Source organism: Linepithema humile, chromosome 8 (genome assembly GCF_040581485.1).
Source record: "Linepithema humile isolate Giens D197 chromosome 8, Lhum_UNIL_v1.0, whole genome shotgun sequence".
In the NCBI taxonomy this organism is placed as follows: Eukaryota; Metazoa; Arthropoda; class Insecta; order Hymenoptera; family Formicidae; genus Linepithema; species Linepithema humile.
The window spans coordinates 12046340-12071617 of record NC_090135.1 but is presented as its reverse complement, the minus strand read 5'-3'; the positions used below and the strand labels follow the sequence as shown (position 1 = coordinate 12071617).

Here is a 25278-nt window from a genome sequence, read left to right as displayed (position 1 = left end):
CGTTTATAGCTGTGTTCCAAAATTCACTGTCAGTACTGAAAATCTACAATATACGTGACGTAAACTATAGATTTTCAGCACCGGCAGTGAATTTCGGAACGCAGCCCTAGTACGAAAAATTGCACCGTGTGTTGCTAGCTTAATTTTATTGCGTCCCGAAACGCATCGAAAAAGAGGGTACTGCAATCTTTCTGTTGATAAGTTAACGTCGCTGTTCATTGTTGTTCTTTTACAGAAAGCTTCCTTTTTTGCTTACATTAAAAGTACAAAAACAAAGCAGTGTTTTGCACATAATTGCTACTTTTGACATGTCATCAGATGAATCGATATCATCGTTATCGTCATTATCGTCATCATCGTCATCTTCCTCAGAAGAGAAAAAAAGTCACGACTATAGAAGAAGCGAAAATCCAACAATATGTCATCGGAGCGTAGTTCGGTTGTATTTTATTTCTTAATTTTTTTTTCTATAAAATGCATGTTACCGAAAAATAGTGATGTCGTAATCGAAGACGTTAATTCACCGCATAAAATCAAGATGAAAAGCAGCAACAAAAGTAGAATTAATTAATCAAAGGATGAATATCTTCAATAACTTAAAAAATCAATTGTCAATAGAAAAATGCGGAAAAGGGAGAAAAGAAAATTGAAAGGCAACTTCGCGAATGGGAAATATCATATGGATCTCAAGAAGTGGCCGATCTTAAATTTGCTACAGCCAGAATTTGCTTCACGGATTGATACCGTTATGGTATTTGGTTCTGGTAATTTTTGTTTTGTTTTTTCTGTTATATTTTATTTTGGTAATATTGTTACACATTATGAGATTTTTTCAAACAGGTATGGAATGTAACGGGGCTCTAATCATAACTAGAAATAAAATGGTATATGCTTTAGGCAAGAATTCCAAAGGTCGATTGGGAATAGGCTTTATAAAGTATACTCTGCATCCAAGAATAGTGTCTATTCTTTGTCGGAAAGGCATAAAAACATTATTTCATCGTATACGTCCAGGTCCTCGCAAGTTTTCACAGGTTTTTGCTCTTACAGAAGAAGGAGAGGTATGTTAAAATCTGAATGAATGTATAAACATATGTGACAAAACTTTATAAGGCTTTTAATATTTCATTGTAATTATATTAAACTGTAAGGTTTTTAATATTTCATTGTAATTGTATTAAACTGTAATATTATAAGAAAGAAATCAAATTAAACTTTCTTGCATTATATTTTAAAATAACATTTTTTAAGTTTTTTAATGAAGTTCTTTTCACATATTGCTATTTATAGTGTAAATTGTTGAGATATAGTAAAGACTTGCTTTTTAGGTTTATAGATTAAGATATAGCTGTAAATCTTGATCAAATGTCATATCTAAATTATGTGATGTTTTGTATACAAAAGGAATGAATGATATAAAAATGTTTAATAGCTTTGTTTTTGAAAGGTATATTGTTGGGGTGATAATAATGGAAAAAGCTTAGGATTAGGAACTGCCAAAGAAACAGTGCGCACACCAACTCACTTGGCTTTTTTGCAACACTGTCGTATTATAGACATTGCATGTGGTGAAGACCATTGTCTTGCTCTTACGAATGATGGAAAAGTAAGTAAGAATTAACATATATGAATAATAATTATTATTTTAATAATTAGCTGTATTATGAGTTACATAATTCTTTAATTTAGGTTTATACTTGGGGTTTAAACATTTTTGAGGCAAAAAATGGCATAGTTATTATACACTATACACCAATTCAAATGAAAGATGAATTTGATGCAAAGAAAATTGTATATATTGCTTGTGGTCGTTGGTGTAGCGTAATAGTCACTGATAATAGTGACATTTACACTTGGGGCGATAATTTTGAAGTTGACTCTTATCGTGCCATTGATTATAGTGGTGATGATAATTATCCTAGTATTGATAACTGTAATGATAACAATATTGATAACAATTACAGGGATAATATACGTATAAAGCAAATTTTTGAAAACTTTAAAATGCCTCATAAAATTTTCTCACGAAAAGGCGTCAAAATAGGTAATTTGCTTGTCTATAAAATTTATTTTTAAAGCATGCGACATTCGACAAGAAGCAATTGATAAACTACTGAAGGACCAATATTAATGTTTCAGTTAAAGCAGTCTGTGGAAGCAGGCATGTAATAATGCTCACTGATAAAGGAGAGTTGTACGTCTGGGGCCAAAATAATTGTGGACAATTAGGCACTGGCAATAAAGAGAAAGTTCTTTCTCCAATTAAGGTAATTTGTCTATAATAATAATAATAGTAATAGTAATAGTAATAATAATAAAGAAAAACAATCGAGAAAAGAAATTAAAAAATTTTTGGATCAACAGTTGGAACAATCTAAAATGGGGAAAGTGGTGGACATAGCTGCTATACATTGCGCCGACACAAGTGTTGCCTTGAATAAAGATGGACGTATCTATGTATGGGGCTCGTATTCTGGATTGCATATTGTGCTTCCCACAGTTACCTTGTTTTCGAACATGTATGATGTTTTCGCTTTCAATAACTCAATGGGCATTATGTATCGACCGTTGATCATGTTGGGTGAAGAGTTAAGTGTATTAAAATCTGTGGAAACTATGTTCGATGATCCCGTAAGTTTTATCCACTAGCTTTTATTTATTTTATACACTATTTAGCTTGGTCATTCTTCTATCAAACTTTATTTTAAGTAAATTTTCAAATTTAAGTAGATATAAGATTTTTTTAAATGAAAATAAAATCTATTGAAGGTATTATGATCATTATTTGAATAATTTTTGTTCTCGAAAACATGTATTAAACTTTGTTTTTAATTGGAAAATACAAAAACTTTATCGTACATTAATTTCATATTATGTACACTTGTTTTATCACATATAATTTTTATTTTTTCTTTTGTTATAGGCAACAAGTGATCTTACGATAAAAGTCAAAGGAAAGCCTATTTATGTTCATAAAGCTATGTTAAGGGCTCGTTGTGAGTATTTCAGAAATATGTTCCAACATAATTGGGCAGAATCCAATCAAAAGTAAGTATTTATAAAAGAATTCTCATTATACATTTCTTAAACTTATTAATCTTGTTCTTTAACTTAATTTTTTGCACGTTGCCTTGTTCTACAGTGTCATCGAAAACGAACAATTTTCATACTCCATATACAAGGCTTTCTTAAAATATTTATATACTGGTGTAGTAGATTTACCTCCCGAAGATGCATTCAGTAAGTTAGAGTTCAGAATGTTATTATTTAAAATTCGTTATTATTTAAAATTCACGATTAAAATAGTGTTTCTTTACTCATAACAGATCTCATAACTTTAACCGAAGTCTATTGCGAGACAAAGCTTAAGGAGGAATGCGTTTGTATAATAAAGGAAAAAATTACTGTGTCAAATCTAGCGTTTATTTACGACAAGGCAAAAAAATACAATTTAAAGGTAATGATTGTTATTTGTAATGTATTGCTCTGAATTTAGAAATCTTAATACTAAAATTTATTAAAATAAATTTATATATCTGTCAATATTATCAAAATTTACAGGAATTGGAAAAATATTGCTATAAATTTGCTGAAGATCGCAAAAAATCCGTTATTCTAACTGAAATTTGCTCCAAGTGGAATGAAAAAACCAAAGATGCTTTTATGCCTAATGCAGCAAATGCTGGTTCGCCATCCTCCTAAAGAGTACAATGCAATATATTAAAATAAAATATAGAATATATTTCGACAGAAAGTTATGACAACTCTGTTCCTAAATGTTACATTTTTTAAAAGAGAGAGAGAAAATAAAAGATTGGTTTTTTATCATTGTACTTTTTATTATTAATATGTATTTCCAAGTGATGAGCGTTTGTTGATTTCTTTATGTATCTTCATACACTGCAAATAATTATGGAAATTTATGTGGATATACCTTGACATTTTCATTTATTTCCAAAACTAAAGACCCTAGAAGTCGACCTTCTAGGGTCTTTATCCAAAATCGATTCCGCGTTCCGAAGTGACATCGTGTTGCATGCCGCATTCCGTCGTTTTCCCGCGTTTAAAGCCCATCCCGCCAAGAACAGGACACAGCTGAGTGGTTTGGCATATATGGACATATACTTGTTGCGCAGGAAATGACGTGTTGCATCAAGATCTTGATAGATAATTTTTTATCGTAAAAACTGTTGACACGAGCATATTTCGTACTTTTATTTCGTGAACATTCTGAAGAATATTTGTGGTGTACAAAATAAGAATTTGGAACGGGAAGATATCGTAATAAAAGGAGAGAATTTCGTTGATCTGTGAAGACGTCGTGACAGTAGAAGAGAATTTCGGTGAGTTGTATACAAATTTTATCAAACTTTTCTTCTTTTGGAGAGAAATTGTGTTGATTATACACACTACATTAATTAATTAATTTCTGTGCTTAGTGATATTCTTAAATTTAATATTATTTTTACTTAGAAATCTGTGGTATCACATTGGCTGACACACAGCAACGATGTCGAGCGTACAGACCACAATTTCTTTTCCTATTCGAAAGAAATGCAATTTCTATGGGCGCAAAGAGGACGTTGCGAGAGAGGATTTCTCGAACGCAACAGCGAGACACACGTTGTCCACATACACACCGACTGTAAAGAAGATCGTCACTTTGACCAGCAGTGAATCTGAGTCTGACTCTGATATCGAGAACACGAAGGCAGAAAAGCATAAGAGGGTGAACGTGAAGAATAGGACGAATAGTACCACCAGCACACCGAGACAACGCAAATGCAGTGAATCAGATGGTGAATCTCAGACTAAATGTCAAGCTACATTTGTTACATGAATATGGAGTACAATTATTTATTTGAATGTTTCTTTCAAGGTATCTTATATTTTTAATATGAGAATTTATATCATATATTGAAAAACAACTTATATACAATTTATAGATTTTTTTTATTGTGATCATAATATGTCTATGATTATAATAAAAATTTGTATAAATTGTATAGATAAATTGTTTCCCCATATATGGGATATATATTCTCAAATTAAAAATATTTTTTAATTAATAAAAATTATAGTTATATTTATATTATATAATAAAAGTTATAAAATGAATACTATATCATACTATATCTATAACTGTGATATAATATAAATTATGTCTTATTTCAGAGCAACATACTCCCACACCACCCAAACAGAGAAGAACCAAGCTACAGTTACAGTCCTCTCTAACGCCATCCACTCTTCTGGACAAATTACATTTGTCTACTGAAAAAGAAGGCAAATTAGCTCCCAAGCAGTTATTTGGTCTGCATTCTCGCAAAAAGGAAGATAAATTAACTTCTAAATCAATATTTGAATCCAACAAGTATCAAAACGCGCGCAAAGCACTACACAGTTCTGCGACAGAAGACTTGCCTGGAAGGGAAGAGGAGTTAGCTAGATTGCGGGAATTTTTGCTGGGATACTTGGAGAGTGAGATGTCGGGATCACTATATATTTCTGGTCCGCCCGGCACCGGCAAGACTGTTAGCTTGTTCAAGATCATGCAGCAGCTGGATTTGAAATCTAAGTTCAAAGTGGTCTACGTCAATTGCACCACCGTCAAATCTGCAGCAGCTATCTATGCAAAGATAATCCAGGAACTGGCCATAAACACGACAAAGTCGAAAAACAGCAAGGTTATCATAGAGAAATATTTAAAGTCCAGACACAAGACGCTGCTGCTAGTGCTGGACGAGATCGATCAACTGGAGAGCAAGAATCAATCTGTGCTGTATAGCATATTTGAGTGGCCATCCATACCGAAATCCCGGCTAGTCCTCGTCGGTATCGCCAACGCGTTGGACCTCACTGATCGGATACTGCCCAGACTGCAGGCGAGATGCGAGCTAAAACCGACACTGATGCATTTTGCGCCATACACGAAACAGCAGATAGCTGATATAATATCCGCGCGGCTGCAGCAAGCAAATGCGACCTGCATTTTCACTGCATCAGCGATACATCTGCTTGCGGGCAAGGTAGCCGCGATCTCTGGAGACATCAGACGTGCTCTGGATATCAGCAGGCGAGTGGTGGAATTGGCCGAATCACATCAGCTGGCGCAAGTGTTGCGTCCGTCGAACGATAATGGTAATTTTCTGCTTTGATAAAATATAAAAGATTAATATTAAAATTATAATGATATAAAATATTAAAAATCTAATAATGTCAAATACTACGTTGGTGCAAAAGGTTTGTGGAACTTGTCAAGTAAGATAAAAGACAGAAACTTACATTATAATTTTTATAAACTAAAATATCATTGATTCCAATACATTATTTTTATCGGAAGACAAATTTTCATATGATCCAATTTAAAAAACACCAAGCTCTTATAATAACTTTATTTAAAATAGATTTTTATGGAGAAGCGACAAATCTTTTGCATCAACCTAATAGGAATAATAATTAATTTAAATAATTAAGAGAACATACATGTGTATGTGTGTGTCTAATCTTCTATTTTTAATGTAGATGTAAATACAGAGTCTTTAAAGAAGCAGACGGAAGTAACAGAAAAACCAGCTGACTTAAAGGAAGTAGTTACGATCCTAAATGGAGTCTACGGAGGCACGCAAAATCTCGACAAAGAACAGGACACGTTTCCTCTCCAACAAAAATTATTACTTTGTGCCATGTTGCTTATCCTGAACAAAGGAAGAAACAAAGACATCACTATCGGAAGAGTAAGTTCATTAATAGTTTATTGAACCGTTATTAAAAGCTTATTAAAATATGTTATGTTAAATTATTATATTTAAATATGTAATTAGTTGCATAACGTTATGGTTACTAAATTTAATTTAATTATAACTATGTGTTATTTCTCATGCAACATTGTTTATTTCAGTTGTATGAAGTCTACAAAAAAGTCTGTAAGAAGCGTAACGTGCACGCTGTCGACATTTCCGAATTCGTAAACTTATGTTCACTGATAGAGACCAGGGGCATTTTGAGAGTCATTGGCAGAAAGGAGGCACGTTTGCGCAAGGTAAATCTGCAGTGGGATCAGGAGGAATTAGATATGGCCTTGCAAGACAAGGAGATGTTGAGTGAGATTATCAACGATGCGAGTTGCTTATAGAATAATTCGAAAAATTTAACGTTTAATTTAATATCGTTCAGTTGCTATTAATTTATTTGATACTTTTTACATATTTTGTATATAGCATGGGCACGTCGTGATTGTCGATCGATTGTTACATTATCATGGAATATTTTTCCACTTAGTATTTTTCTAAATGACTGATATATTTTAACATTTGTATAAAGTTATTTTGGACGCCACTGCTATGTATCACATATCACATTGTATATAATGTACTAAATTTTTAAGTTTATACAGAATACACTGTGAGCACGTCTGATATTTGCACAAAATGTAAGATATATTTTGACGATTATAAATAAAGTATATTTTATATAAAATAAATTGGATGTAATATGTGAGAAATTCTTTTCTTCTCCATTTTCTTTAATTAATGCTAAATTACATATTCGTATTTCTGAATGAAACAAAATATTGAAAATTAAAAAAATAACGAAGTAGAATATTAATATTAAAAAAAAGGGTATAATACTGTTCAAAAACGAAGGCCCGTGGTGTTTTATGTACGATCATGCGAAGTTAGTTAAGGTTAGGGTTAAGTTAGGTACAAATTACATTAGGTTAAGAGCTCTCGGTTATATTCACATTGTTTACCCTACAATCATAAAAATGTAGTCAGGGGATTGAATGTGTAACAGTCATTGTCAATGTAACATATGAATCTTAAAGAATCTCAAGGATGTATCTTGGGACGCTCATCCCCAAAACGTTTCTCAACGCAATTGTAGGTTTAGCTTTTATATTATTTTTCTGTGAATTTCTCGTGTATTACTTGGTACTCATACAGGTGAGTGTCTGCAATATCACTTTTTATTTTCTTATTGAAAGAACTCAACTTTTCAATAAAGAAGTTTCCAATCTATTCTAAACTAACTTAAAAATTATTTGATCTCAGTGCGAATGGCCTGCTTTAAATCCTCAAAAAGAAGATCTCAGTGTACGTGTGGACACAATGGATAAACCTGTGAAAGCAATGTTCATTGCAGATACTCATTTATTAGGTTCCAGAGAGGGTCATTGGTTTGACAAATTACGCAGGTTTGTGCATCAAAAGTCTTCAATTAGATATATCTATTAACACGTTGAATGCCATTGGTGACCCTCAGCAAGAAAAGGTTACAAAGTATCGTAATATAATATAATCCCCATTGAATCATTTTATTACAATATTTTATCACTTATCGTTATATTAAATATAACGAAAATTTCATTGAGGCCTGATTGGTGAGACATGTAAAATTCGCGAGGCATTCAACATGTTAAATATCTTTTTGTGTAATGTTTATCTTATATAATATCCATTAAAAAATGATTGATACATTGTTGCAGGGAATGGCAAATGTACAGAGCATTCCAGACTATGATGGCATTACATCGACCAGATTTAGTTTTTATATTAGGTGTGTAGCATTTACATTTTTAATCCTTCAAGTCTTGACATATCATATATAAAGCGTAGACTTTAAACTAAAATAATTCTAATGCTTGTTCATAGATTAATTTTATTTATTTTTTACATAGAAATATAATAGAAATTAAATCTTTTTAACAATGTAAACTCAATCCAAGACTCAAAGGATGTGACATAATTCTAAAGATCCTTGCTTCATCATCATTATTTATAATATTTATAATATCAGGTGATATTTTTGACGAAGGGCAATGGTGTAGCTCTGTCGAGTTTGAGTACTACATACGAAGGTTCCATTCCCTGTTTTATGTGCCCAAAGACACGCATCTCTATGTTGTTGCTGGCAATCACGATATGGGATTTCATTATGGTATGGAATGTGCCTTTATGAATGTTTTTCTTGGAATAATAGATTCAAAATAATGTGTTTTTTAGTTAAATCAAACACAAGAGTATTGTAATTGTATTTTAATCACTTCTGCGGCTCACTCTTGGGTTACATTTGCAGCGATCACTCCATATCGCAATCAGCGATTCATTAACGGTTTAAAAAGCTCGAATGTGCGACGGTTGAGCATACGTGACAATCACTTCGTGCTGATCAACAGCATGGCGCTGGAAGGGGACGGCTGCTTTCTGTGCCGACCAACTGAGATGGCGGTGAACAAAATAGCCAGTGAGCTATCGTTCATGCACTCTCGTACTGCATATCCAAGATTCCTGTAATCGATTAATGGTTAAAATATCTATCACATTGCAGAAGATCTGAAATGTGCGAGAAAGATCGACAATGATTGCTACAACACAAGCGCGATCTTCAGATATAGTAGGCCTATACTGTTGCAAGTTAGTTCTTCCCTTATGTTATAATTTACAAATAGCATCATTAAAAGTTCAATTCAATTCCGAGGAAAAAATTCTGTTTGCAAAATTAACAAAGATGTATTCCTCTCGCAGCACTATCCAATGTATCGAGAATCCGACGAGATCTGCAACGAGCTGGATCAGGCACCCGATGAGATAAAGGCCATCAAGTTCCGAGAGCGATGGGAATGCCTGTCGAAAGAGGCATCGGAACAAGTACGTTAATAAAAATGTCATTCATTGCATTGTCACGTGTATTTAAATGCTGACGCAAGATTCAACAGTGTACTTTTGTAGCTTCTAGATATCCTGAATCCACGATTGATCGTCGCTGGCCACACGCATCACGGTTGCAGGAAAATACATCGAGAGGACGTCTTGGAATTTACGATCTCATCCTTCAGCTGGCGCAACAAAGTCAATCCGTCTCTCCTCATGGTAAATTTCATCTAATTGTTAAATGTTAATTCATTACGGGCTCTCAGTTTATACACTTTCATACGAAAATTTTAACAATTTTCATATTTTATATAGTAAAAGATAAAAAAACTTTGCTATAGCAATCAACTAAGAAATATTATTTATTAAACACGTTTTAAATTAATTTTAGTAATAAGCAATATTCCTTAAATTGCTCCTTAAATTTAACTTTTAAGCATTACATTTTAATGCTATTTAATGATTCTGGTATTTGATCCGGGTCTCTATAAGTGAAAACAATAAAGCTTAATTAAAATTTAGTGTATTGTAATTATAACCTGCAATATGAATTATCTCTGTCGAGACACCGTCTGTAAATGATGTCTTTATTTCAGGGCACTTTCACTCCCAGCAATTATTCCGTCTCCAAGTGTTACATGCCCGTGGAGTCTACTGTAATCCTTATTTATAAAGTCAGTCTGACATGCGTGTTTATATATCTGATAGTGAAACTCAGACCCAGACGATACGCGTATTCTCGCTTGAAGATGCCTTGACAACTTTGATCATAAGGAAATTTCGATCTTATAGTAATGCTTATATTCTATTATATATCACAATGATACTCATGTGTGCGGAGGATATAATTTTCGAAATATTCAGAACAAATTTGCATACACTTTTCGTACACGTGTATCGATCGCGTATTATATACATCAGTGATATAAAACATTACTCTTGTGATATATTATATATAACGGTCATATTAATCTCGATGTATATAGTTCTACTACGGAAAAACACGTTTACTAAAAGACTTTTTATACACAAGTGTTGATATGATTTTATACAAGTGGACGTTGCGGGGAAAAAAATTGATATTATAAATCGAATCTCAATGGAGAGAATCAGACGTTCTCAAAGTTTCTGATATAATGTCTAAAAAGTTAAGGAATGAAAATGTAACTCGCGCGAGCGTAAAGTAAATATGTAAACTTTATATTGTTATTCTTACATTATATATGCTACGATCATTATTATCATTATTATAACAACGATCTGCCAAGATGGTTGCAAGACTGCATGTATTGTAACGTATTCTCATTAAAGGAAACGTATGATTAACACTTCAGACTGGCTCATTATCGGCTATATAATACTTTCGCACGTTGTCTGTTACTAATATCACATCACTTGAATATTTTTACAGAGCTCCTGGTTTCTTTGCGACGAGGAACAATATTGATATAGCCTGTATCCTGATCGCGAATTTCATCGATTATTTTCTCTTGTGTCATTGTGAATGTATCATAAGTACTCACAGGGAAAATCGCACGACTAACTTAAATAAAAAATAGATCTATCATACAGCGGAAGCTCCAGATTCGCATACTCTTTGTTCACGGATAAAAATTTGCTTCTCCGCGTGAAGATATAATGGAAATAATAAAATAAATAAAAGTATTTGTTAATACTTGTATTGCTAAAATAATTTTCTACTACTTTCGTTAAAAAATATATATTTATATTTTGAAATAACTCATATATTATATATCTGAAACCTGTAATTTATTATATATTTATATAAATATAAATTATTTATATAAATATATATAAATTTATATAAATATATATTTTCAAATATGAAATAAAAACTATATATATATATATATATATATATATATATATATATATATATATATATATATATGTATACAAATTTTTTTCTCTAGTACACAAGCTCCGGGCGAATATGGAGTTTTTACTGTATTTGTATGACGGACGCAACGATAAACATTTAGAAATCTTATTATCAACATATCGATATATTCATACACATCAGTCACAAAACTCGGTGCAATCGTTTGCAATGTCAAAATTTCGTGGAAGATAAAGATGCATCAGCTCCCAATTCACTCATTGCTTCTATATGAAAATTTAAGCCCTCTCCTCTTTCTCTGACTCTTTCATCCGCTCGCTTGCTCTCATTAAATTAAAAAAATCTAAATTTATTCGCTCATATATTACTAAACTAATGATAATTTCGACTAGTCTATTTTGACAGCCGCGTATATCTTCCTGATGAAGGCATACGCGGCGAAGAAACCGATCGTGCCAGTCAATAGCCAAAACGTGAGCACCATGAGCAACGTATAACCGAAGTACATGAGTGTCGGCACTAGCTCAGTAATCTCCAGCTTGGTGACGAAGTAAAAGATGGAATACGCCAGTACATAAACTGCTGATCCGCCGTTTACGATAAAGCTGCGCCACCACCACCTGTAATCCTGTCAAAGAAGAATGTTAATAAAGCAAAAAATTAAAATATTACAAAGAAAGTTTAACTAAAATTAAAGAAAAAAAACTAACTTTGTTAAAAAAATGCATTTTTAAAAGAGAAATTAAGTGTCGAATTAAATGTCAAAGGTAAATTGAAAAGAAAAAGTCTTTCTGGTAATTATTTGTTAATTTTCTTGCTGTACTTACTTCACCACATAACTGGAAGTAGACCATGACTATCGACAATTGCGAGCATGATATTACAAGAATGCAAAACACAAGAAATAGAAAACCGAAGAGATAGTAGAACTGATTCTCCCACATTGCGGTCAGGATAAAGAATAGTTCGATAAATACCGCACCAAACGGCAGGATTCCAGACATCAGAGTACTGCACAAACGAGATTTTTCTAATTAAAAATTATTGAGAAATATTACTATTAATTATATGTTAATATGTTACTATTTGTACAATTATATGTCTTGTATTATATATATATTTGCATATAATTATATCATATTACAATTTTTAATTGTGATATTTATTAACAGTTAATAATCAAATAAAGGAGGCATACAAATATTTTTTTAAACTTACCACAATATCGGATTCATGTACCACAGTTGGTCAGGAACTTGTCTGGGGATTTGATTCGTTCGAACTGGATGCATGAAGGGCTGCTTACGGTAGCCAAAGAAGTAACCGAGATAAACCAGTGGTAGCGAGATGCCGAACCAGAGACACAGCAGGGCCACCATGGTGGTGAAAGGAACAGCACCGGAGCTGTGCTTGCCCCAGATGAAGAAGTTCAGGAAGAAGCACGTCGTGAAGACTATGCCGGGATAGAACGTCGCCGTCTACAAACGAAAATGGTAAAAATGGATTGTATAGAAACATATATTCATATATTATCGAGATAGAAAGAAATGTTATCTTTATAAAAATATTATTAATATATTATATAATTAATATATTATATAATTCTCATATAACATTTTTACCAATAAAGCGGCTCTCCTCCATTCTCGACCGCGCATTGTCTTGTACAGTCGTGCCGAAAAATAACCGGCAATTAGGCCGGAAAATACATACAAAAATATCGCACAAGTGCCCAAAGCACCACGACTCGCCGGCGATAGCATTCCCAGCATCGCAAAGACTGCAAAAATAAATATATGTAAAGTAATGTAATATCTAATTTCTACGTTATTTTTGGAATTAGAAGAAAAAAAAAAAAAAAAAAAAAAAATATATATATATATATACACATATATCCTACATATTGTAATCAGAGCCATGAAGAAAATCTGGATACCACTGCCGATCACGGCAGCGAACAAGCGCGAGTTGTTCGGTGGTCGGAACACATCGCCATGCACCAACTTCCAACCGGTCTCCTCAATGGCCTCTTCCAAGGGCGATAAGTTCTCGGTTTCGCCTGCGTTGTATCGGGCGATGTCCCGTCTGAGTGTCCTCACCATAATCATAGTTATAATTCCTATAATTATGCAATTTCGAAATTAACATAAAAAACTTTACCATGCTTTTCATATATTATATAATTATTATTTAGCATTATCCATGTTTCATAGACAATCGAAAAGTAATTAACGTGCAATATTCTAAGAAATGTGAAAATTATTATCGAATGTTTTTGATTACGTATATATTTTATTTCTTCAAAAGTTTTATTTTGTTGAAAATTATAATGTAATCCATAAAAAGATATTTTCTTTTAAACTTTGAAACGCGTTAGAAATGCAAAACCATTCTATAATTAAAAGTATCATAATCTTTTTGTGATTATACAAGAATTCGGTAAATTGTAATGCTGATAATTGTGCTCTTACCGGATAAGAAGAAAACGACAATGAGAGAGTTAATGACGGCAAACCAGTGAATCTCGACGTCGTTCATGCCAAGATACATGTCCCATCTACTGGCCCAGCTGACATCTGATTGCCTCCACTCCACTGAGTATAGAAAACGTAGCTTCGTGCCTTTGGAATTGACAAATTGTGGGCTTGCCTCATTTGGCAAAATGCAAGTATTCCCGTCAAATTTCAGCTGTGACGTGTCAATAGATCGATCCTCCACCTCAAATCCGACCACTCGAAATTCGTTCCTGCAGATAAAAAAAATCATAATTTTTAATTGCAGCTCTTTCTGTGAGCTCTTTTGTTCTCTGTTCGTAAGCTGTCATGATTTTTTCTTTTAATTTGATCAATTTTAATTGTTAATTTAATTCAATTCTAAATTTTATACATAAGCACACTTTGAATTAAATTATACTCACTCGCCATGCTTATGATAACTCAACTTCAGTTTGAGGTAATTGTTGATGTACACTTGATCATTCATTATTCCACCCAGACGATACCCTTGATAAACAATCACATTATTCGTTTCTTTGTGTTTCTTCCTGGTAGCTGCTGGCAGATTGTCTATCAACCTGCAAAAAATGTAAGATAAACAAAATTAATTTGTGAATTTTATGAAATTAAATTTTGATATAGAACAATAAAATGTCCTTACAAATGCACAAAATACTCGTGCTGGACCATCTGAATAACATGCTGAGAATTTGCCTCATCCCAATTCATAAATTCCTTAGATGTTTCGTGACATAATAATCTGCAGCTAATGTCCTCTCCCATTAAGACTTCATATGGAGTATTCACTATTCTGTAAAACGTATAAATAGAAATGATTAAAATTGCATTTGTAGTAATATAAAAATATAAAACAATAAGAATGTAATAAATTAACATAAAATAATAAAAATTAAAGTTTAAAATTAGTTAGCAAAAAAATTAATAATATATTAAAATCATAAAACAATCTAAAAAATAATAAAATCAAGATTAAAATATCATTAATTAAAAAATAGTATATCTTTTTATGAATTATTGTGTTTACCTGTCGCCACGCAGTACTTCTCCTAAATTTTCAGACTTATAAATAATGGTTCCATTTTTGGGTAAACAAAAGGGAAGAGAATAATATTCATACGGCAATTGTGTATGCATGCTGGTCATTTTGACTGCCTTGACATCAATTTTCTGCCCCTTCTTGAATTCCACAGGAGCCACTCCAGGCACATAGAATCCATTTGTCTCAATCAAGAAAGATATCACCACTAGTATAGCACTATTTCTTTGTAATCTTCCCTGTTATTAAAAATTTCATTGATTAATATAAAGCTAGACTTAAATTAATTGTATCAAATTTCATTAGACCACTAAAGTTTATAAATTGTAAAATATAAGCATAATATTAAATATATTACAGTAGCTTTTTATATAAATTATAGGAAATAGGAAGAATTATTTTCATGCAACAATCAGGATTTTATAATGATTCTTGTAACCAAAGTACTCGCGTAAACTCTTATACAACAAGCGCGGTTGCAAGTTTTTTTTATCATTACATAAGAATATTATATTCGATGCATTTTATCATTACTTTTACAATTAAACTTACAAGAAATTTGTGAGAATTCAGCTACGCGCAGTTGCGTAAACATCGACGCAAACTAGAATGAATCATAGATATGTGCGCCTGTAGAAAAATGCTATTTGCTTGGACATTATTAATATAAACGTAAAAAGAAAGAAATGTAACAATGTGGACTGCATAAAGTATTTGTATAATTGACACCACAAATCGTATTGTCAATTTAACAGCAGCGAGATGCGCACGATGAAACAAGGACGAAAAATGCCGCTGTGAGGTTGTGTCACGCCCGGAAGCGTAACGCCAGAATTTCGATTAAAATCGCGCACTTCAATAACAGACAATGAATAAACATAGTAATTACACTCACCATTCTACGTGATTATTGTCGCTTCCAGTAAAGGCGCGCCACGCCGTCACTTGCTGTCTTTAGCCTGCAATCTCGCTACAACCTCACTCCTACCGATCCTACCGATCACGTCAGAAATGAGCCTGAATGAGCCTCTCGTGCATTGAAACTGGTTGCAGAGCGGGCGCAACAGCGCGCCAACATTGTCACAAAAAATTTCCTACCTTCCGACGTTCCATAAAATCTGCAACAAAAAACACATTTGGAATTAGCGCGGTAACATAAACTTCTTGCTCTTAAATAAGAATATTATATCCCAACGGATTTTATTTTACATTCAATTTTACGTCAGATTTGTCAAAGTTTAATCATATGTAATTGCACGCGTAAGCATCTATATAGTAAAATAAATTGTGTGCAGATAAAAATGACAGTACATTGTTAATATAAATGTAAAACTATGCAACTACAATTATTGTGTTCATTTATAATTGCTTTTAATAAAAGCGCGTTACGCCCGCCACGCCGTCGCTGTTCCAGCTCGTTGTCTTCAGCTTAAATTTCGCAATCACCTTGTATGCCTATCGATCAATGTCACAGGTTGGCCGGGTTCGCGCATGCGAAAAATGGTATCAATAAAAAAAAGTATACCGGTGATTGTCTGACGAAAACCATCGAATTTGTTAAAATTTACATTTAGTATAATTTAATAAATTTGCAATGTTTAAATCCATTATTTAATATAAATATTAATTACAGTAATATTAATTAACTTACAAATTGTTCTAACCTCTACGTTTGTCAAGCCCGCCAAAATTTGCACTTCCACAATATTCTCTATACGTCATAATTTAGCATTTCCTAGTTTACGATATAAAGAAAGTATAAAAGAAAATGTATTTGAAACTGTGTAGAATCTCCGAAAGTACTTTATTTATGGTATAACTTAAAACAATCATAAAAGCTTACAACAAAAAGGTTATGATACTTTTCAGTTTGATAAATTTTAACCAAACATCGAAATTGCAGGCTGTTCTCGCGATTTTAATGTGTTCCAAAACTCATCAAATTTTCTCTTATAAATGTGGCCAACATTTATGAAAAAAAATATCTAGATTATAAAAAGTGTGGTATTTTGTATATCTACAAAAACCATTTATTAGTAAAAAGCATTTGAAAATATTAAAAATTTTTTAAGTTTTTCTGCATTTATTGTAATTCAAAACGGTTGTATTAATAAGAAATTGCAAATTTATTTTAAGACTGACGACTTTGTTTCGAAGATGGCGCCGCTTTTTCCTCTCGTTACTTGAACGGAAGTCTCGCTTCGTTAAGACGCGAAAGGCAATATTTCCCTACAACAGATGCATCAATTGTCATTTCACGGAAACGAAAAAATAAAGTGACGTTGCCTGGTGCATTTCAGTGGTCAAATGATGACAAAGCGAAGAGTATAGTGACTCGTGTGACAGTCACTGCACTGACCAGACTTTTCCGTGCGAAAAAATACACCCCCCCGAAAAGGAAAATATCGTCCCACGTGGGGACTCGTTTAATTACAAGTTACGTTGTTTGGATATGCGTCTGTCGGGTTGATTTTTCGCGCGGAAGCATGGTGCAGGTGAGTGAGCGATCCGCATACGTGTTCGCGACGCGTTTCGCGGTCGCGCCGCGTAAATTCGACGCGATTTCGTAGTGCCAGCTTGCGATCGAGAATTTTTGATTGTTTTTTTTTCCCCCGTCCCCGTCCGCTGTCATCCATTAGTAAATAGGAAAGATGGCAGCAGATTATTGCGCTTTTTTCCCCCGGTGCCTTTGCGCCCCGGCGGACATTTTTCTCGTGCGGCGGGCTGACCCCGTGGCGTGTGCCGATCCCGGAGCTCGTGCGGACTTCCTTACACCGAAAATCTCACTGAAATCGCCCGCCGAGTGCGTTTTCACGAGTGAAATTCATCGGCACGCAAGTTTTTTGAATGAAACACCGCGATCGCCGGGACATACGCAATCCGCGCCGCGATCCTTTACCCGGCCCCGATGCGTTCCGTACAAAACTCGCGAATTCTGTGAGCGTATCCGCGAAAAATATCTCCGCGCCCGCTTAACCTATGCACATAAGGGTTGAATTTGACGTAAATAAACAACACGCCGCGCTCTGATTTCTTTAGAATATTCAGTAATTGCAAAGAAAATTACTGACGATGATTGTAAGCCTCGAAATTATTTATATTAATCACATTAATATTACATGAATTATTATATTTCTATCAAAAATGGCAAAAATTATAAGAATGTCATTTTAATTATTTTATTTATGTCGAAAGCATTGTATATTTTTATATAAAAAATGCTAAGTGTATAAAACGAAATATTTATTGCCTATATGCTAGTATTCGTAGCAAAATGTTAACACATTAATCAAGTAGTTTACATAGTACAAGGCACTTTTGTCATATTTATATGAAGATTAGATAAAGAGTCTATATAAGTTTATCAAAAGTTCAGAGTTCAGAGTTTTCTAAAAATTATAGAGCAACTAATAACAATTTCTTCCATTCGACAAGAGATTTAACTTTTGTTTCGTAATTTATGAAAAATACATAGTTATTTTTATCTTGACTTCTGATTAATATTTATGAATGTAGGCTATCGACGAGATGGAGCAGCGGGATCTGCCCCAGGCATTCCGCTTGCTGGGTGAGATGAATGCCAATGTGCTGCAGGTGAACCAGCTGGTGGACAACATGCTGGTTCGTGTAAAGAATGGTGAGATCTCCACAGATAAAGGGCTGAGCTTCCTGGAGATGAAGTATCACATGCTGCTCTCGTATCTCATCAATTTGACATACGTGGTGCTGAGAAAGTGCTCAGGCGAGCGCATCGAGGGCGATCCATCGATCGATCGTCTCATCGAGATCAGGACTGTCTTGGAAAAGATTCGACCGATCGATCACAAGCTCAAGTACCAGATAGATAAGCTGGTGAAGACTGCCGTCACTGGTACCGTCAACAGCGACGATCCCAGCAACTTCCGAGCGAATCCTGACGCACTGATTGCCAAACTCGATAGCGAGGACTCCACTGATAGTGAGCAGGAGGAGGAGACAGATGGCTTCAAATCGACGACGCAGCAATCCAGGAAATCAGGTGTTTATGTGCCACCAAAACTCGCTGCGGTACCTTACGGTCAGTATTTGAAATAAATAACTGCAATAAATAAACATAAAACATATGAAATATCCTGATTTTTACATATAACATTTTTGTTTACACTAATTATTCACACTATGTTGTAATTTTTTCAGATGGCGACGAGACAAGGGCGGAAAAGATCCGCAAGGCTGGCGAGCGGGCTCGCAGACGCGCCGTGTCGAACACGGTGCTGCGGGAACTGAAAGAGGAATATCTGGACGCGCCCGTGGAGGATAGCCAGGGCCTAGGTGAGAAGCGGGCAATCCTAGTGCGCGAGGACAAGCGGAAGATCGAGTACGAAGAGAACTACATGACGCGCCTGCCCGTCACCAAGGAGGAGAAGCACAGGCGTCGCCAGATGACGACCCTCGGCACGCTCGGCGATGAGATCACCGCTTTTGGCGAGCCATCCGCCAAGTCCGCTAAAAAGAGGAAAGCTCAGAGAAAGGGCAAAGCTAAAAAGAGTAAGAATTCTACCGTAACCGCCTATGAACATGTACAAACGGACACTAAAGTTGAGTATTCCGATTTTCTTTGCAGGTTTCAAGAAAAAACGACATTAAGGGACGACTTCGAGGCTTTGGCAAGACCCGGAGTTTCATACAGCATTAACGATTAAGGTAAAAGACAAGAGAAAAACATAAGGAAAAATAAATTTACTCGATTTCTTCTTCGAAACAAGAGCAGATGCCACTAATACTCGTTACTAAGTTAAGCTAAAAAATAACGTCGTAACGTCTAGTAATAAAAGTAAAAGAAAAAAAGACAACGTGTGTCGGGACGGTGGAGTAAGAATAGCACGATGGTAATTTATTACTGTATAAGACATACTAATGGTCGTGTAATTGATAATTCTAGTTAATAATGATTTTAATCTTTAACTGTTGTCCGAGAGAGATCAATTTTGATCTATGGAGTTGATAAGACGAGAGAAAGATCCATCGGGAGAGAGAGAGAGAGAGAGAGAGAGAGAGAGAGAGAGAGAGAGAGAGAGAGAGAGAGAGAGAGAGAGAGAAATAAAATAAAAGGTATTCCACGCGAGTATGAATGGTTTGAGAGAGAGAAACGAATGTCAGGCATATACGATGGACACATACGAGCTTAATGGAAATTATGTGTCGCAATAGCGTATATCGTATCGTAATATTGGATCGAATAGTGGATTAAAGAAAAAAAATGAAAAAAAAGAAACGGCTCCAAGATTGAAAATTGTGAATTACACATGTAAAAGTTGAAAGCAGAACATTTCTCTGCTTTATTTTGAAATATTCTCCGGCTATATAGGGAACGGAAAAGAAGCGCAAGAGGAATGGCGGGCGGAAGTCAGTACGAGCATAGCGGGAGAGATGATATTAAATTAATTGTTAACGGAAGCGTAAAAATCACAAGACATTCTGCAAGAAGTTTTAGAAAACTCGAGATTTAAAAAAAAAGAAAAAAAAACACAAACGTTCTTTAGGAATCGCACGCACTCGGTGCAACTTTGAAAAAGAAAAAAATAAGCAAAAAAAATGAGAAGGAAAAAACGATATTTCATCGATATCGCATGTCTTAGGATTTTCTCGCTGTCTTAGAGTGTAGTGAAGTAGTTACTAGTTTTACTATATTATATGTATGTTTCGTTTGTGTTTTTCCCCTGGTGAAACTGTTGAGGCTATTATAAACATTTGGATGTGAGTCATGTTTTTACGTTAAGTCTCATTTCTCTTTTTCTTTTATTACTAATTGTATTATAAATTATTAATTACAATGTGCTCCTGCGTGCATATTGTACATCTGTTGTTTTTGCGTTGGTCTTAAGTCGTTAAACTTATATTGATGGTAATATAAGGATAACACGAGCGTGTCAAAATTCAAAATTGTCGTCATGTTCTCAGATTTGATTTCGATTGACTGATTGTTTCATTTTCCCGGAGGACGGGAGCGAGAGAGGGAGAGCCTGTCATATCATATGTACGAATATGGATGAACCGACGGAACGAACGGGAAGAACGAACGAAACGAAACAAACGAACGGAGACTTGGGGCGAAAGTCACTTCTGCAAAACTGATAAATAGGATATACTTATACAATCAAACCGTGCGTTGGGAGGAGGGGATCGCGATTGTCGCGAGCAACCCCTCTTCCCTAAATAGATTGCGTTCTTTTAACGTTGTTAAACGCGGGAGTCACGCTGCGTCGTGGCGTCCCAGGCGAAATGTTCCTTTTTAACGTAGCGTGAAGGAGTTAAGCGACATATATTGTTCTATAAAGAGAATACGTATGTTAGATATATGCGTTGTATAGCCACATAGTTGCTCATTCCTGTGCGGAAGTGATCACCCACTTATTAATCTTCGCGAGAGAGATGAAAGAAGTGACCGCGACACGATTCGTTCGCTGGCCAAGGGCTCAACCATCCATAGATATTATATTTTTTACAGAAGTGTTCATAGATTGAGCCAACTTGGCACGGCGCCGGCCGACGATGTGCCACACGCAGGGCCTCCCTCCCTCCTCGACGATCTCCGCGGGGACGATATTAATTAAAGATAAAGATGAAAAAAAAAGAAAAAATGTGATAATGATTATTCAATGAAGTAAATAGTTAAAGAGAAAACTTAAACAAAATAGCACAATCGCTGGGCATTATCTACAAAGTGCTAGCAAGCCTAATGTCAGCAGCCTTGTCGTATTTGGTATTTAAAAAAAAAAAAAAAAAGAAACGACGTTGTGTGAAAATGCCGAATTGCGGACGGATTTTTTTTTTCGCGAACACATTCTAACGTCTTAAAAAAGAAAGAAAAAACAGATCGAGGCGAAACCTCGGTGGAATTTGTCCGACATTCGGCTTCCTCATACTCCATTGCATAGACGATAATTTTGTGAAAGCGCGTCTATCGCCGGCGTGAGCAACGAGCCCAAAAGAAAGATTAGTGCAGCATTTTTATAACTCGGTAAAATTTCAATTTTACTGCCGCACGCGCGTCGACAACGGACGATCCTTTGCAATAGACGAAACATGTTCTCTAAGGCCTGTAACGTATCGATACAGATTTGCTACGATCCGATATATATATGTGCTAATTTTTTTATTCATGTTACTCACACATCTTGGGCTCGCAGGTCGCAGTGCGATAGACGTGCTGACGGAGTATTCATACGATTACACACATATCCGCACGCAACATATAGCAGCAAGGTAATAGGATTACATTGAAATACACTACCTCAAATCAATAGAAATATGGATTTACAGTAATGGGGAAAAAATGAAATAAAGAAGAAAAAGAACTCCACGACGGTCGCGTTCGCTTCGTTGCAACAGCTTTGATTTTCACGCGTGTGCGTGACCGGCCACTGATATTCTTTCTACCGATGTATTTCTACCGAACTTTGTTGATAGATGTACGTACAGTGGATTTAGCCGCCTTGAATATGGATTATTGCCTATTTACATTGACCCTGAGAGACACAAGTGGACACAACATTTATGAAGAAGAATCTCAGAAAGTGGACCTTTGTTCTGTTTTGTTATTTAGGAAAACTTTACTTTAGAAAAGTACAGCCACTATTTACACATTCTTTCATTCATTCCAAGTCCATTAAGTATAAAGAAATGATGATTTGTTGTAAAATCCACAAAGAACTTGAAACTTATTATTTTATTCATTTCTTTTGTGCGTTTTGAAGATCCGTGAGACTTCCGTGTGTGTTTTTCAGGGTAAAAAGGACCTACAAAAAATGTACAAATAAATAAATATATATTAAATAGATATATATATTAAGAGAGCGTCGCGTAAGAGCGCCGGTCGTCGTGGATTTTTAAAAAGAGTAGTCCTTTCAAATCCAACAACGCTGCCGAATGCCGAACTGAAGAAAAAAAAGAAGGAACGCGAAAGAAAGATGTATCAAGAAGTATCTTCGCAGCAGAGATGATGATGATGATAGGGATGATTTATTGACTACATTCATAGTCTTTGAGGAGTAATGGTGTTTGATTTTGTATATTGGTGAATTTTTCTGTAATTTTTATGTACACACTATATGCAAATGTGACAATTCTCAACGTGTGAGCGAAAGACTTGCGAGAAAGGGAGTGCGAGAGAGAAATAAAGGGCGAGCGAGAGAGCGAGTTTTACCTTGTACATTTACAAATTGTGATTATTACGGATGGCTTATTATGATTATTATTAATTATTATTATTGTCACGGATTATACTATGATTATTATTATCATCATGTAGAATGCTTCTTACTGACTGAAATAAAATGTTTTCAATGTCATAAAATATTCTATTTTGTATTATTTCAAATGTCATTGTTCTAATCTTGGAGATTGCACAGAAGTTTTATACTAAAAAAGGAATCAAATTTTTATTTTATTCTTTTCCATATTTTATTATTTTATTTTTATTTTTATTTGAGAATATAAATATAATTTTTTTTATTATAAACATCTGCACTCTCTTGAATCATCCGAATTTAAACAATGGAAAAATAAAGATTTTGCACAAATTTATCTGACGCTTTTCTAATAATACTGATTATGTTTGCATCAGTAAATGTAAAAGCAATATATATACACACACACACACACACACACAAGACATGAAACATGGAAAAATAAGCAAAGGACAAAATTTAATATGTGGTTAAAGTATTCAAAATTATAAAAAAATTAATCATAAATTAATATAAAAGAAAATTATTTTTTGTAATTATTAATAAATTATATTACATATTAATTAAAAAATATCTATTTTTAGATAACAGAAGATAAGTAAGATAGTAAATAGTGAACAGTAGATAGTAAATTAAATATTTTATGCTATTAGAAAAAGATATCATTTGCTAATCATTGATTAAATTCTCTATTTTCAATTTATTCAAGGTAGTTTTCATAATTGCAATTTTCTTCTCTTTTCGCAAGAGTTTCTGTCGCATAACTTTCATTTTTTTGCGCAAAATTTCAATTTCAACACGTGCTGCTTTCCTAATTGCTTCTACAGTCGGGTTGTTCATGTTCCATATTCTTTCGGGCGATATTCTCGTTTCTTTATCCTCAGTTGATCTTCGCAATGACGAAGAGGGTGATGTATTTGTCGCTTTGTCACATGTTGAACCTACAACATAAATTATCATTTACGAAAATTTAAAGCTTTTATTTCTTATTGTTAGTAAGAAATTCATCTGTAAAGCTTACACATGATAGAAGTCTCTTTACCATCTTCTGCATTCATCTTTAAGTTTAAAAAGTTCATTGCTAAAACAAATTGTTTTAATTTTCTTAAAGAATAGTTTATGTATTTCTAATATATATCAGTAAAAGAAGGAAAAATTTAAGTTAGAAATCATTTATAAAGAAATAATAATCGTAGAACTTTGTTGGAAAGAAATACTTGGAAAGAGAGATTTCAGGGGCCACTTTACTTCATTTTTTATACTTATTTCATCTTCCATTTCATCGCACAATGTCTCGTCAAATATCTATAATAACAATCTAATTAATAAAATTATAATGTAACTTCTCTTTTAAACTTAATAAGTTTTTATGATATTCTATTTTTATATTTGTACACATTTCATATTATACACATTAAAATTTTTATATAAAATATTCAAATACTAACATATGGAACAGCATTCTCTCTCAATCTTACATATACTAGAGATGTGCGATCCATAAATTCTTCCTTAAAGTGAAGAGAACAAAGACGACTTCTTTTGTTAATCCCTCTGTCTTCAAGGTTCATGATTTTTATCCATTGCATTCTTCTAACAGGATCGGACGGAAACCTATAAACAATGCAAATATCTAATTAAAAAAAATACACAAATAAACTTTTTATGTTTAAATATCAAACAATATCTCTTTTCAAAATATATGTAATTTATCAAAATTAAAATATTATAATTTTAGAGTATTACTATATAATTTTGAAAATACTACAATTTTGTAATATTAACAAAAAAAAAAAAAAGTAAAAACAGTTGATATTTTATTTAATTTTATAATATATTTTGAATCTTATTTTGATATAACCTTCTACTTACGAATGAAACGTTATCTTGGTCACTTTTTCCAGTTCTATTTGTGCCTCGGATTTTCTGTTAACATCGGCAGTGTTTATGCACCCAATAGCAACGCAACGCGTAGGCATTTTGT

The 25278-nt window shown here is 33.9% G+C and overlaps 4 protein-coding genes across 8 annotated transcripts; 3 read left to right on the top strand and 1 right to left on the bottom strand.

Moving 5' to 3' along the window:
• Nucleotides 1–150: 150 nt before the first annotated feature.
• Nucleotides 151–3828, top strand: LOC105672406 (RCC1 and BTB domain-containing protein 1-like). Of its 2 annotated transcripts, none has more exons than XM_012367322.2 (11): nucleotides 151–439; nucleotides 619–764; nucleotides 898–1061; nucleotides 1448–1606; nucleotides 1690–2044; nucleotides 2140–2267; nucleotides 2365–2631; nucleotides 2924–3048; nucleotides 3143–3240; nucleotides 3327–3457; nucleotides 3562–3828. In XM_012367322.2, the coding sequence occupies exons 1-11, from the start codon at nucleotides 309–311 to the stop codon at nucleotides 3700–3702; spliced, it is 1845 nt and encodes a 614-aa protein (XP_012222745.1). In that variant the 5' UTR covers nucleotides 151–308; the 3' UTR covers nucleotides 3703–3828. The 2 variants fall into 2 exon arrangements, with proteins under 2 accessions (XP_012222745.1, XP_012222744.1); XM_012367321.2 differs by having other exon boundaries at nucleotides 841–1061.
• Nucleotides 3829–3969: 141 nt separating this feature from the next.
• On the top strand, nucleotides 3970–10979 carry LOC105672390 (cell division control protein 6 homolog). Its single transcript, XM_012367292.2, has 13 exons — nucleotides 3970–4343; nucleotides 4474–4799; nucleotides 5176–6141; nucleotides 6526–6737; nucleotides 6902–7042; nucleotides 8055–8197; nucleotides 8489–8559; nucleotides 8800–8940; nucleotides 9079–9246; nucleotides 9331–9416; nucleotides 9528–9650; nucleotides 9732–9872; nucleotides 10250–10979. Exons 2-13 carry the CDS (start codon nucleotides 4511–4513, stop codon nucleotides 10409–10411), a joined length of 2643 nt encoding a protein of 880 aa, XP_012222715.2. The 5' UTR covers nucleotides 3970–4343; nucleotides 4474–4510; the 3' UTR covers nucleotides 10412–10979.
• Nucleotides 10833–16914, bottom strand: TM9SF4 (transmembrane 9 superfamily protein member 4). 2 transcript variants are annotated; one of them, XM_067360952.1, is made up of 12 exons: nucleotides 16718–16913; nucleotides 15962–16184; nucleotides 15619–15670; nucleotides 15055–15305; nucleotides 14671–14820; nucleotides 14432–14587; nucleotides 13986–14260; nucleotides 13415–13633; nucleotides 13137–13294; nucleotides 12733–12992; nucleotides 12342–12525; nucleotides 10833–12142 (listed from the first exon to the last, which is right to left on the bottom strand). In XM_067360952.1, exons 4-12 carry the CDS (start codon nucleotides 15171–15173, stop codon nucleotides 11903–11905), a joined length of 1761 nt encoding a protein of 586 aa, XP_067217053.1. In that variant the 5' UTR covers nucleotides 15174–15305; nucleotides 15619–15670; nucleotides 15962–16184; nucleotides 16718–16913; the 3' UTR covers nucleotides 10833–11902. The 2 variants fall into 2 exon arrangements, with proteins under 2 accessions (XP_067217053.1, XP_012222714.1); XM_012367291.2 differs by lacking the exon at nucleotides 15619–15670 and having other exon boundaries at nucleotides 16718–16914.
• A 394-nt stretch (nucleotides 16915–17308) lies between these two features.
• On the top strand, nucleotides 17309–23403 carry LOC136996948 (neuroguidin-like). Of its 3 annotated transcripts, XR_010891657.1 has the most exons (5): nucleotides 17309–17561; nucleotides 18583–19123; nucleotides 19243–19593; nucleotides 19670–19749; nucleotides 21007–23403. XR_010891657.1 is itself a non-coding variant. In XM_067360963.1 (4 exons), exons 1-4 carry the CDS (start codon nucleotides 17553–17555, stop codon nucleotides 19690–19692), a joined length of 924 nt encoding a protein of 307 aa, XP_067217064.1. In that variant the 5' UTR covers nucleotides 17312–17552; the 3' UTR covers nucleotides 19693–20122. The 3 variants fall into 3 exon arrangements, 2 of the variants coding, with proteins under 2 accessions (XP_067217064.1, XP_067217063.1); XM_067360963.1 differs by lacking the exon at nucleotides 21007–23403 and having other exon boundaries at nucleotides 17312–17561; nucleotides 19670–20122; XM_067360962.1 differs by lacking the exons at nucleotides 17309–17561; nucleotides 21007–23403 and adding an exon at nucleotides 17666–18144 and having other exon boundaries at nucleotides 19670–20122.
• Nucleotides 23404–25278: the final 1875 nt, after the last annotated feature.

Coding starts and splice junctions, on each gene's coding strand:
- LOC105672406 (XM_012367321.2), top strand. CDS start 309: ATGTCATCAGATGAATCGATATCATCGTTATCGTCATTATCGTCATCA. Junction 1,607..1,689: donor CTCTTACGAATGATGGAAAA/GTAAGTAAGAAT, acceptor TCTTTAATTTAG/GTTTATACTTGGGGTTTAAA. Junction 2,268..2,364: donor AAGTTCTTTCTCCAATTAAG/GTAATTTGTCTA, acceptor TTGGATCAACAG/TTGGAACAATCTAAAATGGG.
- LOC105672390 (XM_012367292.2), top strand. CDS start 4,511: ATGTCGAGCGTACAGACCACAATTTCTTTTCCTATTCGAAAGAAATGC. Junction 4,800..5,175: donor CAAATGCAGTGAATCAGATG/GTGAATCTCAGA, acceptor GTCTTATTTCAG/AGCAACATACTCCCACACCA. Junction 8,560..8,799: donor AGATTTAGTTTTTATATTAG/GTGTGTAGCATT, acceptor TTATAATATCAG/GTGATATTTTTGACGAAGGG.
- TM9SF4 (XM_012367291.2), bottom strand. Junction 14,261..14,431: donor AGTTATCATAAGCATGGCGA/GTGAGTATAATT, acceptor TTTTATCTGCAG/GAACGAATTTCGAGTGGTCG. Junction 13,634..13,985: donor TGTCGTTTTCTTCTTATCCG/GTAAGAGCACAA, acceptor GCATAATTATAG/GAATTATAACTATGATTATG.
- LOC136996948 (XM_067360963.1), top strand. Junction 19,124..19,242: donor ACTCGCTGCGGTACCTTACG/GTCAGTATTTGA, acceptor TAATTTTTTCAG/ATGGCGACGAGACAAGGGCG. Junction 19,594..19,669: donor AAAGGGCAAAGCTAAAAAGA/GTAAGAATTCTA, acceptor TTTTCTTTGCAG/GTTTCAAGAAAAAACGACAT.